General features: G+C 40.6%; 1 protein-coding gene across 20 annotated transcripts in view; it reads left to right on the forward strand.

The window, feature by feature from the left end:
- EMCN (endomucin) overlaps positions 1-18,808 on the forward strand; it is a 184,628-nt gene that overhangs the window by 122,227 nt on the left and 43,593 nt on the right. For 13 of the 20 annotated variants that reach the window (XM_039542624.1, XM_039542623.1, XM_039542609.1 and 10 more), the window contains 6 exons: positions 107-154; positions 2,400-2,453; positions 5,311-5,364; positions 8,143-8,196; positions 11,655-11,702; positions 18,464-18,532. In XM_039542624.1, coding sequence (XP_039398558.1) covers positions 107-154; positions 2,400-2,453; positions 5,311-5,364; positions 8,143-8,196; positions 11,655-11,702; positions 18,464-18,532 — 327 coding nt within the window. The remainder of the gene's footprint in view (positions 1-106; positions 155-2,399; positions 2,454-5,310; positions 5,365-8,142; positions 8,197-11,654; positions 11,703-18,463; positions 18,533-18,808) is intronic. The other 7 variants (XM_039542610.1, XM_039542615.1, XM_039542617.1 and 4 more) reach the window with 3 other exon arrangements.

Raw genomic sequence — 18,808 nt, forward strand, 5'->3', positions numbered from 1 at the left:
GCCTTTAGATCCACAAGTTCTTCAGTCTAATCCACTTCCCTAACTAATTTCCTTAATTTTTTAAAGTTAGCCCTGCACTTACACAATCCTTTATATTACTTTTCAGTTTCCAGTGATTCAACCATTACTATAAGCAGTAGTACAGATGTCTCAGGTAAGCTCTCAAGGTTTTCACTGTGCAACCTTAATTCAGTCCCATTGTGCATATGCGTTATGATATAGTCTTTAATTACATGATTGCATACTATCTTTTCCACTGGATCCCTGCCTCATTTGTAGCAAAGGATGGATATTGCCCAATTGATGAGCAGTTATTCAATATTTTCTTTTATCCTCATTGATCAATGTATGGCCCCATGCAGACTGTTGAAATCATGCTCTGGAGACCGAATTATTAATTTCTTTATGGGCTTTTCTCTGGCAATCTGAGGGCTTATAGTATTTGAGGGCTTCACAATCATTTATTCATCTCTCTTTACAACTGTTATGTGAGATGAAGGGGTGTTATTATTTGTATTTTACAGATGGGGAGCTGAGGCACAGAGAGATTAAGGTCAAAATATCCACTAATTTTGGGTACCCAATTTGAGCTGTCTAGAACATGATCTTTCAGAGTTCTTAATATTATGTAGCATTTCATATGTCAGAGCACAGCTCCCACTGAATTCAGTTGCAGCTGTGAGCACTCAGCACTTCTGCAAATTGGACTACAGGGTCTCGAGTTGAGCAGCCAGTAAATGAGAAACACACAATTAGTAACCGCCCGTAAAAAGTTTAGTTTAAGTGATTTGCCTGCCATCACACAAGAACTCTGGCAGAGACAGGCATAGAATCCAGTTTCCAGAGCAGCATTCAGGTGTCTTAACCATGGGACCATCCTTTCTCTTCCTGCAAATAGTTGCCTCATCCACTACACACCTTCCAACTTCTACAACAAATGAAGAAGAGGTCCCCTGGACAACAGTTTCCTTCACTACACAACTCTGATTTGTCCCTAACACAAGTCCAGCATATGCACTGAATGACACAGGAGTTCTGTGGAAAAAATACTATGTGATCAGGCAGTTAAAGACTGTGTCATAATGCATATGCACAAGGGGGGATGAATTAAGGTTGTAGTGGCAACCTTAATTTTGGCATTTCCTAACTTTTGAGGGCTTAATTTTGCAATCCTAATAACGTTCTTTTAATGTAGGGTATTTTAATGCAATTTCTTTGCTTTTTAAAAAAAGCAAACTGAAAAAACAAAGTCTGTCATCCTTAGAAGCTGTGAAGGGATGGATTATCTAGTGAGGATGGAATCTTCAGAGATTTTAGCTGCTAAAACTGAAGAAGTCTCTATTAAGCATGTATGAACTGTGATTTTTTTTCAAAGGCCAAGTTTTGGTGAATTTTCATGAGGATGGAAAAAGGCACATCCTTGAGAAAACAGCCATTCCCTGCCAAATTTCAAGTCCTTGCTCCGAAGATTAAGGGTGCTACAGCTGATTAAAGAAAAGATTACTAGAATTTTTTAACATGAGCAAAACAACAAAACTATTTCCCTAGGCTTGTTCTTGGAAACGGCTGAACATTTTCACTAAACATTCCCCCCTCCTCTCAGAAAAATTCAGCCTGCAGAAGACATCCAACATTACTGGTCAGTAGTCAGACTGACTGCTGCAACCTACTGAGTTCATTTTACTAATTAGCTCGGACTATTTATGTTGCCAGATTGAGCATCCTGTCAATCAGTCCTGTGGATTTCAAATAGGACAAAGGACACTTAACTTGTTCATCTGATCCTACCACCCCCGTGACCAGAGCTATTTTTAATTCCCAAGTTGGTTTTGTTTTCTTTTTCCCTAGGGCAGTGTTTCCCAAACTTGGGACACTGCTTGTTTAGGGAAAGCCCCGGCATGCCGGGCCACTGGCCGCGGTTCACTGTTCCAGGCCAATGGGGGCTGCTGGAAATGGTGGCCAGTATGTCCCTCTGTCGGCGCCACTTCCAGCAGCTCCCATTGGCCTGGAGCAGCGAACCGCAGCCAGTGGCAGCCGCGATCGGGCGGACCTGCATGCAAAATTTGCAGCAGTACCTCTTCACAGGTCATTGAATGTACAAAATAGATGCACTTGCAAAATTTGCAGGAGTCTTTAAGGAGGCTGTTGGAAAACACACTCCAAAAGAGATCAAAATGTTTCTTGGAATCACAAAATGCACAAAACAATTGTCAGTTTTTAAAAAATAAGGTTAATCCATAAACCATCAAAGGAAAGTATTACCAGCTGCTCAAAGAGAACTGCTCTGTAGAATGACTCCACTTTTCCTCCCTTGTTTGATTGTTGGTTATTCCTTAGACAGACATCTGTTCAGAACAGTGGTTAACTGACTAATAGTGTTTCTTTTATCAAAATATCAGCACAAGAAAATTCATCTATGACTCCACCATCCAAAACCATTCATTTAACTGCAGGTAAGACTACATCCTTTTATAATCTTATTTATGATCTGTTTAGAACAGACACATTAATCAATGATGTTTCATAGATTCCTGAAGTTGAAGGCAACAAAGGACCATTAGCTCTTTTAATCTGACCGAGTATATAGTAAAGGCCATTACATTTCATTCAGCTACCCCTGTATTGAGTCCAATCACTTGTGTTTGGCTAAAGTATATTATCCAGAAAAGCATCCAGTCTTGATCTGAAGACATCAATAGATGCTTCCTTTGGTAGCTTGTTCCAATGATTAATCACCCTTACTGTTTAAAAATGTGTGCCTTATTTCTCATTTGCATTTTGTCTGGCTTCAGCTTCCAGCCTTTGGTTCTCTTTATGCCTTTCTCTGCTAGATTGAAGAACCCTTTAGTACCTGGTATTTTCTTCCCGTGAAGGCATTTACAAACTATAATCAAGTCACCACACACCTTCTTTTGAATAAGCTCTTAAAATCTCTCACTTTAAAGCATTTTCTCCAGCACTCAAACCATTTCTGTGGCTTTGTAATGCACACTTCCCAATTTTTTAATATCTTTTTTTTACAATTTGGACACCAGAACTATATATACTGTTCCAGTATTGGTCTCAACAATGCAGTATTCAGAAGAAGAATCACTTCCCTACTTACTACTTCCCTGTTCATACATCCAAGTATCGCATTAGCCCTTTTAATCATGGCACTTGGAGCTCATGTGGAGTTGCTTGACCACTATGACCCATAAATCCTTGATAAATCCTTTTCTAGGTTATTGCTTTCTAGGATACAGACCCCCATTCTGTAGACATGGCCTGCATTGCTTGTTCCTAGGTGTATAACTTTTAATTTGGTTATCTTATAATGCATTTTATCCGAATGGACCCATGCATCAAATAGCTTTGTATGACTGCCCTGGCCCCATCATAACACTAATCTTTGTGTCATCCACAAATTCTATCAGCTGTGATGATATATCTGCTTTCGGATCATTCATGAAAATGTTGAATAGTATCAGGCCTAGTACTGATCCATGGGGAACCCCATGATAAACACACCATTTGATGATGATTCCCCATTGAGAACTAATTTTTTAGATCAGTCATTTAGCTACTTATCACATGCTTTATTGGTATTCTATAGTGCTAATTTTTAATCGGAATGTGGTGCGGTACTAAGTCAAATGCCTTACAGAAGTCTAAGGGCTTATCTACACATGAAAGTTTACTTTGGAAGAAGGCAGGGTACATATTTTAAGCCAATTAACTATTCCTGACTATTTCCAAGTGTGGATGCTTTTATGCCAGAATAAGAGTGCCTTATTTCAATTTAGTTTAATCCATGTACTAAACTAATTTGAATAAAGTACTCTTATTCTGGAATAAGAGTGTCCACACTTGGAGTTAATCAGGAATAGTTCATCAGGAATAGCTTTTCCAGATTAACCAAATTTGTAATTTCAGCAAAGAATGAAATCAGGTTTGTTCGACATTGTTCTGTACAGCAGCCTCTTTCTCTGTTTTGTGATGCTTTCTTGTGAATTCGGTTCTGCTGTTGCCAATCAGACACACATCTTTTCTGCAGAAGAACCCCAAAGTCAACTGACTGAGTAAATAATTGATGAATTACTATAATAATGTATCAGTGGGAAGGGCAGAACTGTATCCAAGAGGAAAATGTCAGGGGAAATCAGAGACTATTGACACGGTGACTGCATCTAACAAATTATAGTTTCTGTATAAATTATTGGACTAATTCTACTCTTAGATACATACAGATGAACACATGCACAAACTCGTATTAAAAGTGTGTGTGTGTGTGTGTGTGTGTGTGTGTGTGTGTGTGTGTGTGTGTGTGTGAGAGAGAGAGAGAGAGAGAGAGGACAGAATTTGGCCTTATGTACTGTCATTGAAAGGCAGTCAATTTTTTGGTGAAATGTGCTAAATCTTTCCCAAGCATGTCGTAAAACTACACAACATCTCAATTTTAGGAGAGGAAGAGAAGAATGTGATATTGAATGAAAGAGGGAATTTCAGGTAGGCAGATTATATCCACTTTGGGATTTGACCAGAATGCTGACGTTAGGTTAATATCCTTGCCCTTCTGAAGAGTGCTATGAGATTTTTCACTATTTAACGTTTTACATCTCATTTGAATGATGATCTTTCCAGCAGCATAGTGCCAGTGTGCACCCTACTGGGATGTTTTTCAAAGAGAAGAGACCAGCAAAGAAAGAGTTTCTTTCTGAATGCTTCCTACGTGGTTTTTCCCAAAGACTCTCATTCAATTACTTATCTGGTCATAATACAAGAAGCCAAGCTTCTCCACCCAGAATGGAATCCAGGATTATAGCCCACTTAGAGGAGATCAAGATATGCCCAGGATTATATACTAAACACCCCGTAGTTAGTTCCTACAATTTTAGTAGTTTAATAGCTGTTACACAAATGTAACTATGACATTTTAAAAGAAAAGGTATGTGGTCAAATTTGAAATACACTTCTTAGTTATGCAAGCAAAATTTGCAGCAGTACCTCTTCACAGGTCACTGAATGCACAAAATAGATGCACTTGCAAAATTTGCAGGAGTCTTTAAGGAAGCTGTTAGAAAACACACTCCAAAAGAGATCAAAATGTTTCTTGGAGTCACAAAATGCACAAAACAATTGGCAGTTATTAAAAGATAAGGTTAATCCATAAACCATCAAAGGAAAGTATTACCAGCTGCACAAAGAGAGCTGCTCTGAAGAATGACTCCACTTTTCCTCCCTTGTTTGATTGTTGATTATTCCTTTGACAGACATCTGTTCAGAACAGTAGTTAACTTACTAATAGTGTTTCTTTTATCAAAATATCAGCACAAGAAAATTCATCTATGACTCCACCATCCAAGAGCATTCAGTCAACTGCAGGTAAGACTACATCCTTTTATAATCTTATTTATAATCTGTTTAGAACAGACACATTAATCAATGATGTTTCATAGATTCTTGAAGTTTAAGACAACAAGGGACCATTAGATCTTTTTATCTGACCGAGTATATAGTAAAGACCATTATATTTCATCCAGCTACCCCTGTATTCAGTCCAATCATTTGTGTTTGGCTAAAGCATATTATCCAGAAAAGCATCCAGTCTTGATCTGAAGACATCAATAGAGGCTTCCTTTGGTAGCTTGTTCCAATAATTAATCACCCTTACTGTTTAAAAATGTGTGCCTTATTTCTCATTTGAATTTTGTCTGGCTTCAGCTTCCAGCCTTTGGTTCTCTTTATGCCTTTCTCTGCTAGATTGAAGAACCCTTTAGTACCTGGTATTTTCTTCCCGTGAAGGCGTTTACACATTATAATCAAGTCACCACGCAACTTTCTTTTTAATGGGCTCTTTAAATCTCTCACTTTAAGGCATTTTCTCCAGCCCTCAATCCATTTCTGTGGCTTTGTAATGCACACTTTCCAATTTTTTAATCTTTTTTTTTTTACAGTGTGGACACCAGAACTATATATCCTGTTCCAGTATTGGTCTCACCAATGCTGTATTCCAAAGTTAAATCACTTCCCTACTTACTACTCCTCTGTCTCTACATTGAAGCCCTTTTTACCATGGCATCGCATTGGGAGCTCATGTGGAGTTGCTTGACCACTATGACCCATAAATCCTTTTCTGAGTTATTGCTTTTTAGGATACACACCCCCATTCTGTAGACATGGCCTGTAATGCTTGTTCCTTGGTGTATATCTTTTCATTTGGTTATATTAAAATGCATTTTATCCGAATGGACCCATTTTATCATGTGATCAAATAACTCTGTATGATTGCCCTGGCCCCATCATACCACCAATCTTTGTGTCATCCACAAATTCTATCTGCTGTGATGATATATCTGCTTTTGGATCATTCATGAAAATGTTGAATACTATCAGGCCTTGTACTAATCCATGGGGAACCCAACAATAAGCACACCATTTGATGATGATTCCCCATTGAGAACTAACTTTTTAGACCAGTCATTTAGCTACTTATCACATGCTTTATTGGTATTCTATAGTGCTAATTTTTTAATTGGAATGTTGTGTGGTACTAAGTCAATGCCTTACAAAAGTCTAAGGGCTTATCTACACATGAAAGTTTACTTTGGAAGTAGGCAGGGTATGTATTTAAAGCCAATTAACTATTCCTGGCTATTTCCAAGTGTGGATGCTTTTATGCCAGAATAAGAGTGCCTTATTTCAATTTAGTTTAATCCATGTACTAAACGAATTTGAATGAAGCACCCTTATTCTGGAATAAGAATGTCCACACTTGGAGTTGATCAGGAATAGTTAATCAGGAATAGCTTTTCCAGATTAACCAAATTTGTAATTTCAGCAAAAAATGAAATCAGGTTTGTTTGACATTGTTCTGTACAGCAGCCTCTTTCTCTGTTTTGTGATGCTTTCTTGTGAATTCGGTTCTGCTGTTGCCAATCAGACACATATCTTTTCTGCAGAAGAACCCCAAAGTCAACTGACTGAGTAAATAATTGATGAATTACTATAATAATGTATCAGTGGGAATGGCAGAACTGTATCCAAGTGGAAAATGTCAGGGGAAATCAGAGACTATTGACACGGTGACTGCATCTAACAAATTATAGTTTCTGTATAAATTATTGGACTAATTCTACAATTAGATACAAACTGACAGACACATGGTGTGTCTTGGGTGCGGGGGGCAGAATTTGGTCTTATGTACTGTGATTGAAAGGCAGTCAATTTTTTGGTGAAATGTGCTAAATCTTTCCCAAGCATATTGTAAAACTACACAATATCTCAATTTTAGGAGAGGAAGAGAAGAATGTGATACTGAATGAGAGAGGGAATTTCAGGGATGCAGATTATATCCACCTGGGGATTTGGCCAGAATGTTGAAGTTAGGTTAATATCCTTGCCCTTCTGAAGAGTGCTGTGCAGATTTTTCACTACTTAACATTTTACATCTCATTAGAATGATGGTGATTCAAGCAGTATAATACCAGTGTGCACCCTACTGGGATGTTGTTCAAAGAGAAGAGACCAGCAAAGAAAGAGTTTCCTTCTGAATGCTTCCTACCTGGTTTTTCCCAAGGACTCTCATTCAATTACTTATCTGGCCATAATACAAGAAGCCAAGCTTCTCCACTCAGAATGGAATCCAGGAATATCACAGATCAAGATATGCCCAGGACTACATATATTCAACACCCCATAGTTAGTTGCTATAATTTTAGTAGTTTAGTAGCTGTTACACAAATGAACACAATCTTTACACAAACCTGTTAAAAGAAAAGATATGAGGTCAAAGTTTGAAACAAACTTCTTAATTATGCAAGCAAAATTTGCAGAGGCATCTTTTCACAGGTAACTGAATGCACAAAATAGATGCACTTGCAAAATTTGCAGGAGTCTTTAAGGAAGCTGTTAGAAAACACACTCCAAAAGAGATCAAAATGTTTCTTGGAGTCACAAAATGCACAAAACAATTGTCAGTTTTTAAAAGATAAGGTTAATCCATAAACCATCAAAGGAAATATTACCAGCTGCGCAAAGAGAGCTGCTCTGCAGAATGACTCCACTTTTCCTCCCTTGTTTGATTGTTGATTATTCCTTTGACAACATCTGTTCAGAACAGTGGTTAACTGACTAATAGTGTTTCTTTTATCAAAATATCAGCACAAGAAAATTCATCTATGACTCCACCATCCAAGAGCATTCAGTCAACTGCAGGTAAGACTACATCCTTTTATAATCCTATTTATAATCTGTTTAGAACAGACACATTAATCAATGATGTTTCATAGATTCTTGAAGTTTAAGACAACAAGGGACCATTTGATCTTTTTATCTGACCGAGTATATAGTAAAGGCCATTACATTTCATTCAGCTACCCCTGTATTGAGTCCAATCACTTGTGTTTGGCTAAAGCATATTATCCTGAAAAGCATCCAGTCTTGATCTGAAGACCTCAATAGATGCATCCTTTGGTAGCTTGTTCCAATGATTAATCACCCTTACTGTTTAAAAATATGTGGCTCATTTCTCATTTGAATTTTTTCTGGCTTCAGCTTCCATAGAATAATAGAATATCAGGGTTGGAAGGGACCTCGGGAGTCATCTAGTCCAACTCTCTGCTCAAAGCAGGACCAATCCCCAACTAAATCATCCCAGCCAGGGCTTTGTCAAGCCTGACCTTAAAAACCTCTAAGGAAGGAGATTCCACCACCTCCCTAGGTAACCCATTCTAGTGTTTCACCACCCTCCTAGTGAAAACGTTTTTCCTAATATCCAACCTAAACCACCTCCACTGCAACTTGAGTCCATTACTCCGTGTTTTGTCATCTGCTACCACTGAGAACAGTCTAGATCCATCATCTTTGGAACCCCCTTTCAGGTTGTTGAAAGCAGATATTAAATCCCCCCTGATTCTTCTCTTCTGCTGACTAAACAATCCCAGTTCCCTCAGCCTCTCTTCATAAGTCATGTGCTCCAGCCCCTTAATCATTTTTGTTGCCCTCTGCTGAACTCTTTCCAATTTTCCCACATCCTTCTTGTAGTGTGGGGCCCAAAACTGGACACCGCACCCCAGATGAGGCCTCACCAATGCCAAATAGAGGCGAACAATCATGTCCCTCGATATGCTGGTAATGGTCCTACTTATATAGCCCAGAATGCTGTTAGCCTTCTTGGCAACAAGGGCACACTGTTGACTCATATCCAGCTTCTTGTTCACTGTAACCCCTAGGTTCTTTTCTACACAACTGCGGCCTAATCTGTAGCAGTGCATGGGATTCTTCCGTAACAAGTGCAGGACTCTGCACTTTTCCTTGTTGAAGCTCATCAGATTTCTTTTGGCCCAGTCCTCTAATTTGTCTAGGTCCCTCTGTATCCTATCCCTACCCTCCAGCGTATCTACCACTCCTCCCAGTTTAGTGTCATCTGCAAACTTGCTGAAGGTGCAATCCACGCCATCCTCCAGTTCATTAATGAAGATATTAAACAAAACCAGCCCCAGGACCGACCCTTGCGGCACTCCGCTTGATACAGGCTGCCAACTAGACATGGAGCCATTGATCACTACCTGTTGAGCCTGACTATCTAGCCAGCTTTCTATCCAACTTATAGTCCATTCTTTCAGCCCATACTTCTTTAACTTGTTGGCAAGAATACTGTGGGAGGCAGTATCAAAAGCTTTGCTAAAGTCACGTCCACTACTTTCCCCTCATCCACCGAGCCAGTTATCTCGTCTTAGAAGGTAATTAGGTTAGTCAGGCATGACTTGCCCTTGGTGAATCCGTGCTGCCTGTTCCTGTTCACTTTCCTCTCCTCTAAGTGCTTCAGAATTGATTCTTTGATGACCTGCTCCATGATTTTTCCAGGGACTGAGGTGAGGCTGACTGGCCTGTAGTTGCCCGGATCCTCCTCCTTCCCTTTTAAAAAGATGGGCACTATATTAGCCTTTTTCCAGTAATCCGGGACCTCCCACGATCACCCTGAGTTTTCAAAGATAATGGCCAATGGCAGTCAAATCCGCCAACTCCTTTAGCACCCTCGGATGCAGTGCATCTGGCCCCATGCACTTGTGCTCGTCCAGCTTTTCTAAATAGTCCTGAACCACTTCTTTCTCCACAGCGGGCTGGTCACCTCCTCCCTGTACTGTGCTCCCCAGTGCAGTAGTCTGGGAGCTGACCTTGTTTGTGAAGGCAGAGGCAAAAAAATAAAAGCAATGCTTACATTAGCTTTTTCCACATCCTCTGCCACTAGGTTGCCTCCCTCATTCAGTAATGGGCCCACACTTTCCTTGACCTTCTTGTTGCTAACATACCCGAAGAAACCCTTCTTGTTACTCTTAACATCCATTGCTAGCTGCAATTCCAAGTGTGATTTGGCCTTCCTGATTTCACTCCTGCATGCCTGAGCAATATTTTTATACTCCTCCCTGGTCATTTGTCCAATCTTCCACTTCTTGTAAGCTTCTTTTTTGTGTTTAAGATCAGCAAAGATTTCACTGTTAAGCCAGGCTGGTCGCCTGCTATATTTACTATTCTTTCCAGCCTTTAGTTCTCTTTATCCCTTTCTCTGCTAGATTAAAGAACCCTTTAATACCTGGTATTTTCTTCCCATGAAGGCGTTTACACACTATAATCAAGTCACCATACAACGTTCTTTTTAATAAGCTCTTTAAATCTCTCACTTTAAGGCATTTTCTCCAGCACTCAATCCATTTCTGTGGCTTTGTAATGCACACTTTCCAATTTTTTAATATCTTTTTTACAATGTGGACACCAGAACTATATATGCTATTCGAGATTTGGTCTCACCAATGCTGTATTCAGAAGTAAAATCACATCCCTACTTACTACTTCCCTTTTTATACATCCAAGGATCTCATTAGCCCTTTTTACCATGGCATCGCACTGGGAGCTCATGTGGAGATGCTTGACTACTATGACCCATACATAAATCCTTTTCTAAGTTATTGCTTTCTAAGATACAGACCCCCATTCTGTAGACTTGGCCTGTATTGCTTGTTCTTAGGTGAATAACTTTTCATTTGGTTTTATTAAAATGCATTTTATCCAAATGGACCCAGTTTATCATGTGATCAAATAGCTCTGTATGCTTACCCTGGCCCCATCATAACACCAATCTTTGTGTTATCCACAAATTCTCTCAGCTGTGATGATATATCTGCTTTCGGATCATTCATGAAAATGTTGAATAGTATCAGGCCTTGTACTAATCAGCGGGTAGTGATCGATCTATCGAGGATCGATTTATCACGTCTAGTGTAGATGCTATAAATTGATCCCCAATCATTCTGCCATCGACACCGGAATTCCACCACGGTGAGAGGTGGAAGCGGAGTTGAGGGGGAGCGGCAGCAGTCGATTCCACGCCGCGAGGATGCGAAGTAAGTGATTCTAAGTCGATCTAAAATACGTCAACTTCAGCTACGCTATTCTTGTAGCTGAAGTTGCATATCTTAGATCGACCCTCCACCCCCAGCATAGACCAGGCCAGAGTGGTATAGCTAAATCCTGCACATCTTTGGAAACATAAGGGAAAGCATTAGGATCCTAAATGTTACAAATGCTTTGTATGCACATTATTAACTTTCATATTTTAGCACCAAACAGACCTGGAAGATGTCTGCACTAACACAATCCTTTATATTACTTTTCAGTTTCCAGTGATTCAACCATTACTATAAACAGTAATACAAATGTCTCAGGTAAGCTCTCAATGTTTTCACTTTGCCTGGGATTCAGCGGTCTCTATCACCTGCTGTGCATATGAGACAATGAGAGAGATTCTCTACACCACAAACTTGAGCATGCATTTAAAGATGATGTTTTTTTGGTTTTGGAATATAAATGTCAGTAGAAAATTGTGCTGAACTCCTCCGAGCTGCCTGTACAACCTTAATCGTGCGTATGCGTTATAATATAGTCTTTAATTACATGACTGCATACTATTTTCTCCACTGGATTCCTGCCTTGTTTGTTGCACAGGATGGATGCGCAGGGGTCCCACGGACAACAGTTTCCTTCACTACACAACTCTGATTTGTCCCTAACACAAGTCCAGCATATGCACTGAATGACATAGGAGTTCTGTGGAAAAAAATACTGTGTGATCAGGCAGTTAAAGACTGTATCATAATGCATATGCACAAGGGGGGATGAATTAAGGTTGTAGTGGCAACCTTAATTTTGGCATTTCCTAACTTTTGAGGGCTTAATTTTGCAATCCTAATAACGTTCTTTTAATGTAGGGTATTTTAATGCAATTTCTTTGCTTTTTAAAAAAAGCAAACTGAAAAAACAAAGTCTGTCATCCTTAGAAGCTGTGAAGGGATGGATTATCTAGTGAGGATGGAATCTTCAGAGATTTTAGCTGCTAAAACTGAAGAAATCTCTATTAAGCATGTATGAACTGTGATTTTTTTTCAAAGGCCAAGTTTTGGTGAATTTTCATGAGGATGGAAAAAGGCACATCCTTGAGAAAACAGCCATTCCCTGCCAAATTTCAAGTCCTTGCTCCGAAGATTAAGGGTGCTACAGCTGATTAAAGAAAAGATTACCAGAATTTTTTAACATGAGCAAAACAACAAAACTATTTCCCTAGGCTTGTTCTTGGAAACAGCTGAACATTTTCACTAAACATTCTCCCCTCCTCTCAGAAAAATTCAGCCTGCAGAAGACATCCAGCATTACTGGTCAGTAGTCAGACTGACTGCTGCAACCTACTGAGTTCATTTTACTAATTAGCTCAGACTATTTATGTTGCCCAATTGAGCATCCTGTCAATCAGTCCTGTGGATTTCAAATAGGACAAAGGACACTTAACTTGTTCATCTGATCCTACCACCCCCATGACCAGAGCTATTTTTAATTCCCAAGTTGGTTTTGTTTTGTTTTTTCCCTAGGGTAAGCAATCCCAGAATCTCCAAAGAATAAATATTAATCAGTCCTCCAGATGATGTCTTATCTATTTACATGGGTGCAAACACTGGGTCTAATTCTGCTCTCTCACCAATGTAAATAAAAAGTCATATCTCCACTGAAGCAAATAGTTACTTTTGATTTACACCAGTGTCAGTGAGAGCAGAGCTCCCCCCTTCCCACCCACCCCCCAGAAACGTACTGCTTTTCATTTTAACCTATTTTAACATATATCTTTTTTCCTTCTTACTTGGAGTCTTTCCAAATGCAGGGTCCACTCCTGAAGTCGCCATTCAGTCCCTGGTCAGCTAAAACTATCAGTGAGATGCATTCTCATTGAAATTTTGCCTAAGGACTTCAGGATTGGACCCCCTATGAGGAAAATTTCTCAGATCATAAAATCCGGTACAGTTGGCAGTCTGTGCTCCAGAGAGACCTAAGGTTGCAATAACAGGTGGTATTGTAGCTAGCTGGAGTTGAGTTACATTGGCAAAGTTACAGTCTGCAATATGCCTTTCCCTTGCCAACTGTAAGTCTTTCACTTCAGTAAACATCAAGGGCCTGATTCTGATCATGAACAGCTGCAATGAATTCTGCGGTGTTACATTAGGTTTAAAATCAATATAAGTGTCACAGGGTGGGCTCCTCACCCTGGATTTCCCTTTGCAAGCAGTCCTCACACAGACTTATGTAAATTCACCACAGTGTACTTCATTTATGTCTTATGCAGCTTCGTGTCTCGTCACCTTAAGGCTTTTTTCAAGCTTCAACATACCCCGATGGCACAGGGTGGGGGAATAAGAGGTCTCACCTCTCTGAGATCCTGAGCTTCTTTGCCCTTCTTCCAGCCTCCCTCTCTCCCATTTAACAGCCCCAGCCGATGACCTGAATCCCTTTAACTGGTTAATCATCCAGTCCTAATAAATTATCTCCCAATTTGGCCAATGTGAGCCAGTCATAGGCTACTCCCATTCTGTCATTTACCTCCCCTCTCCCCCTTTAAAAAAATGTTTCCTCCCTGGGCCCTTTCTTTCCTCTAGGGGCTGCTGTCCCCTCCCATGTGCAAGATTTCTTTAACCTGGCTCTCTCAAATCTTTATAGACGCTCTCTCCATTTTCCATCTGTAAAAGGTACATTCTGATGGAGGGGCAGCCTCTTCCTCTCAGTGTCTGCCCATCTGTCTTCACACCATGGGCAACCTTTTGCATCAGACTTTTTGCCCACTTTTGAAGTCCCCTATCTACAATATTACCCACCTTACCCTGGATGTCAATAAGCTGTTGCCCTTGCTTCTGGATCTCTCCGGCCCTCAACATTTTTGCCCTGCCTTTCGCCGTCTTCATCTAACTCATCTGCTTCTACTTCTTCCCCCTTTTCATACCCCTTTACCTTGGGGTTCTCCCCCAGGAATTTGGTTCTTAGCTTGTTTCTTGTCTAGTCTGTCCTGTTTCTTCCTTTGGTTTCTTGGCCTCTTTCTTGTCGTCTCACCTGCTCCAGTCCTTCCCTCTCTAGCCATTTGCTTCTCTGGGCATCTCTCTTCTTCCTCAAAGGAAAAGGGCTCAAATGTTTTGCAGTTAACACAGGTTTGGGCCATGTCCTGACCATCTGCCCCTGCTTCCACCAAAATGCTCCCCAAATCTCCAGAGACATCCTGGCTACTGGACAGACTTTCCCTTCCCCATGAATGCACGTTAGTTTCAGTCTTTTCCCCGGCTTCATCCAGTAGGGCTTCATCTCGTCTCTCCTAACCAATGAGCACCCTGTGTCAGAATCTACAAGGCCTTGCCCCTCATTGCTCCCCCGCACCAACTCTCATGGAGCCGGTACACAATTGTTTTGACTGCTTCCCAAAGGTTCCATCCACCCACAGAACTCAGCAAGATTACAGTCCATGTAGGGGTAGTCCCTCTTCAGATGTCTTGAGCCCCAACACTGGTAACAAATAATTTGACAGTTTTTGGGCAGGGTTTCCTTCCTCTCCCCCCCACCCTTATAGTTGGTTGTTCCCCACTTTTCCTCTCTGGGTCATGCCCTTTACATGGACAGTTTGTTTTACTAGGGACTACAGCCTCCGTGAACTCCACAGTGAGTTTAATGGCAGCTTCTAAAGTAGCAGGTTGGTGCCCCTGCATCAAACCCTGGTGACCTCAGGGAGACTCTGCAACAGCTGTTCCAAAATAATGGTCTTTGGTCACCTGGCCTAGTGGTCCAGTCTAATAACTTTTGTGCAATGCAGCTTGCTGCTTGAAACCTTTGCCTGTTTCATCCTGCCAACAGACTCATGTGATCTAAAATGGCTGCCTTTATGGTATCCTAATCCGCAGCTTGTTCAGCACCATGTAGGCAGCTTGAGCTTCTCCTGAGAGATAGGGAACTAATCGGAAGCCCCCTACCGTCTTTTCCCAGCCTGCTCCCAAAGCCACCTTCTCAAACATAAACAAAAAGCCATTGGGATCATTCACTGGGCCCATTTTGCCCAAGCCTGTGTCCATCACTTAGATATCACTCCCTATTGAGGGACTCAACAGCTTCTCTAGGAGCTGTTGCTGCACCTGCAATTGGCCTGCAATAAATTGCTATAGGCTTTGTTGTTCTGTTGGCCAGGAAAATAAGGATTATCTCTCAGTGCACTGGGTCATCTGAAACGCCTGAAGGGGTTTCTTTAACTCCATTTGTTGCTCAACTACCCAGCACAGGAATTGCCCAATCCATATTGCCCAATCCGCCACTCCTTCTCATCATCATCTTCTCTCTCCAGTTCTTTGCCTACACCAGAGTGGGAAATCCCAGATAAAACCCCCAAATGTCACAGGGGCACTCTAAAGCAGCCCTCATATGCTGCCAAGTTAATGGGTGAAATCCAGCCCCCTTTGAAATCAATGGTAGTTTTGTCATTGTCTTCCGTGGAGCTAGGATTTTACCCCATGTATTTAGATAACTTGCTCCACTAAGGAAAAGCCTATTAGGGAGCATGGGTGGTGTATTCTGGTTTGCTGGTTTTCTGTGTGGAGAGGGGAGTTCTTTCAGTATTGCCGATGTTGTCAATTTAGATGAATTATGGTGTTTTAAAAAAGCTATTAATGCAAGTGGGCCTAGAGATATGTGATAGAGAAGCTACATGTGTTTACGGGGGGGTGGGGAATAAAGAACTTGAATGTTCTTTCTTTCAGTTGTTTCAAATGTTATCTGGGAACCAGTTTCCCAGACCAGCTCTTCACAACAACCAACACAGGTCACTACATCACCATCATCAATAACAGAAGCAAGTGACAAAACTAGTAGTGATAAGTGATAACTTTTGCTGACCAACTGCTGAACCCATTGGAGGCTGCATTTCTAAACAATAGTGTGGAACAGTAGAGAGCACAAACAATGTAGTTATGGTGGTAAAATTAGGGATTTGAGAGCAAGTGTTCTCTTAGCTATTAAGTTTACTTCTCAGATACTTCATTCCACAGTAAACCTCTCCATAATGAAGTCCTACTCCAGTGGCTCAGACACTAAAATGTTTTATTTTTATGGGAGAGATGGCTTTGAACCAATGCACTGGATTTGAACACCCTTGTAATTTGAGGAGGTGGGATGATAAGGTCTTTGGTTTGTCTGTTTTTTAAAAGAAAGTGGATAATCAAGACATGACCATATAAAGTGATCAGAGTGGTCCCAGAATAGCATTCCCATATGTAAACAATAAAGCCTAGATTTTACACAGTTCTAGTACTGGCTCAAAACAGATCAGTGTGGCATTTATTAAGGAGCTTTGAGAGGAAAATGGAGGCAGGGTGCTGCAGAGCTGACCCTGTTACAAACAAGCAGGAATAGAAACCAGCTGCCTCTCCCTCAGCTGTGTTGACTGAAAAGGGAGTTAAATTCAGTACAAACTTTTGTCCTTAAAGTAAATAGATGCGACTCTGAGCAGATCTATTGAGTAAGAAGGTGCCATTTTCACCATTACTTTTCAAAGCTAGAATAATACTTTGGCCCTGTTTCAGCAAAACACTGAAGGGTGCACTTTTTACATAGGCTTAGATGCTTTACCAAATAGGAAAGGACTTTACCATATCACTTGCTTAAGTGCTTCACTGAATTGGGGCCTTTAAAATCTTCCTTTTTAAAGTTATCATAGAACTTAAACATGGAAATATTTATTTGGTCGTGTAGTCCAGCACCCTAATAGTGCGTGATGGCTTCCCAGCATATTCTCCAAAATGTTGTCGAGTCTAGTTTTAAATGGTATAAGTCACCAAGGCTTCTTTTTCTTACATAAATCTGTGTTCTATAATTTAATGGATTTAACTGCTTCAAAGAATAATTTAGGCTAGGGAAGAGTAACAATTTTAACAATATTAACAACAGTGACAATATTACTCCCAGTCCCCACCCTTTGGGCCTGAAAATTAGTCCTCTCTTTTACTTGTCAGTTACAGCTTCAGATTCTGTATGCATCAAAATTCAGGCTTCGCCTTTTTTTGAACAGTCCAATGTGTTTGGTCTTCCTTCTCCACTATATTTTGACCAGCCATTCAGGTGCTGTTATTGCAGAAAGCATGGGTGAACAACCGGCTAAAACATCCCCAGTGCAGAAGCTGTTGAAGTGTGGGAGAAAGTGTCAAAAGCCCTAAGCAAAAATCACTACTGTGGCTCTTTTCGGTTTGATAGAGGTTCCTGACTCAAGGGTATCAGTGCAGCACAGCCATCTGGAACTAAAACATACCGACAGGTAGGGCTCCTGGCATGTGAGGAAATGCTGATGAGGAAAAGCATTCCTGTCTGTGCAGCTTAGTTCCAGGTGGTGGCCAGTATTGATATCCTGGAGTAGGCTAGGCTTGGAAACCTCTTTAATATTGTGAAGCAATAAGGAAGAAAGAAAGTGAGGGAAGTCTGGTGAGTGGTATATTCCATAAGCAAAACATACATTAATACATAGAGATGGCCTTGAGCTGGAAAAGGCCCAAAGATATAGGGCCTCAAAATTTGTAGGTATTTGAATTGAAATGAGTGCTGACATTTTAATTCAGGACTATTTCAACTGATATGATTTTCCCTGTCCACCCAACACACCCTCATCCTGTCTGCAACTTAATGGGTGGTGCTTATTATGTGATCTTCTTACTTATAAAGCCCTGCCACTTGGAGCCCTGCCATTTTTTACACACAGATCATTTTGGTTTTGATGTTCTCTGCACTTCACAATCATTTTTGGCTTATTTGATGTGATTCTAATATCTAGTCTAAAACTAGTTAGCTAGCAGCCTGCAGGGAGGGAAATTAAGTGCACTATGTGGAAAAACTGAAATGCATGTGGATTGTATATAAGATAAGTGGTAATTCACCCTGAGATCAAGGGAGCATATATGTAAAATTTCAGTTCATTAAAAGAAAATGAAGGGCTATTGGACACAAGTAGTAGGCAAAACCTGATGCTCAGAAAGCAGGTTTACAGAACAGCTCTAGTTTTCCCCCTTGCTTTCCTGCTGATTATTCCTTTGACAAATATGTGTTGAGAACAGTGGTTAACATACTGTCATTTATCCTACCAAAATATCAGCAGGGAAAACTGAATCACTGCTAGGGAGTTCTGTGACGGCAACATCAGACTCCACTTGGATGACGGCTGGTAAGGCATCCCTTTAAAATCTTATTTATAATCAACTGTTGACAACAGACCCATTAAACGATGATGTGACTCTGTTTTACAGCAGCAACCTGCTTTCTCTGCTGTGATGCTTTGCTGTGAATTCAGCCTCCTCCTGTTAAGCATGCAGAAATCTTTTCTGCAGCTGGCGGAATAGGCACATGATGAATTACTGCAGTGATGTGTCAGTGGGAAGGGCAGATCTGGATCACTGAGTGCCCAAGAGGAACCAACAGGGGATTCTATTACAGAACATTG

The sequence above is a fragment of the Mauremys reevesii genome, linkage group 5, assembly GCF_016161935.1.
Source record: "Mauremys reevesii isolate NIE-2019 linkage group 5, ASM1616193v1, whole genome shotgun sequence".
NCBI classification, from domain to species: Eukaryota; Metazoa; Chordata; order Testudines; family Geoemydidae; genus Mauremys; species Mauremys reevesii.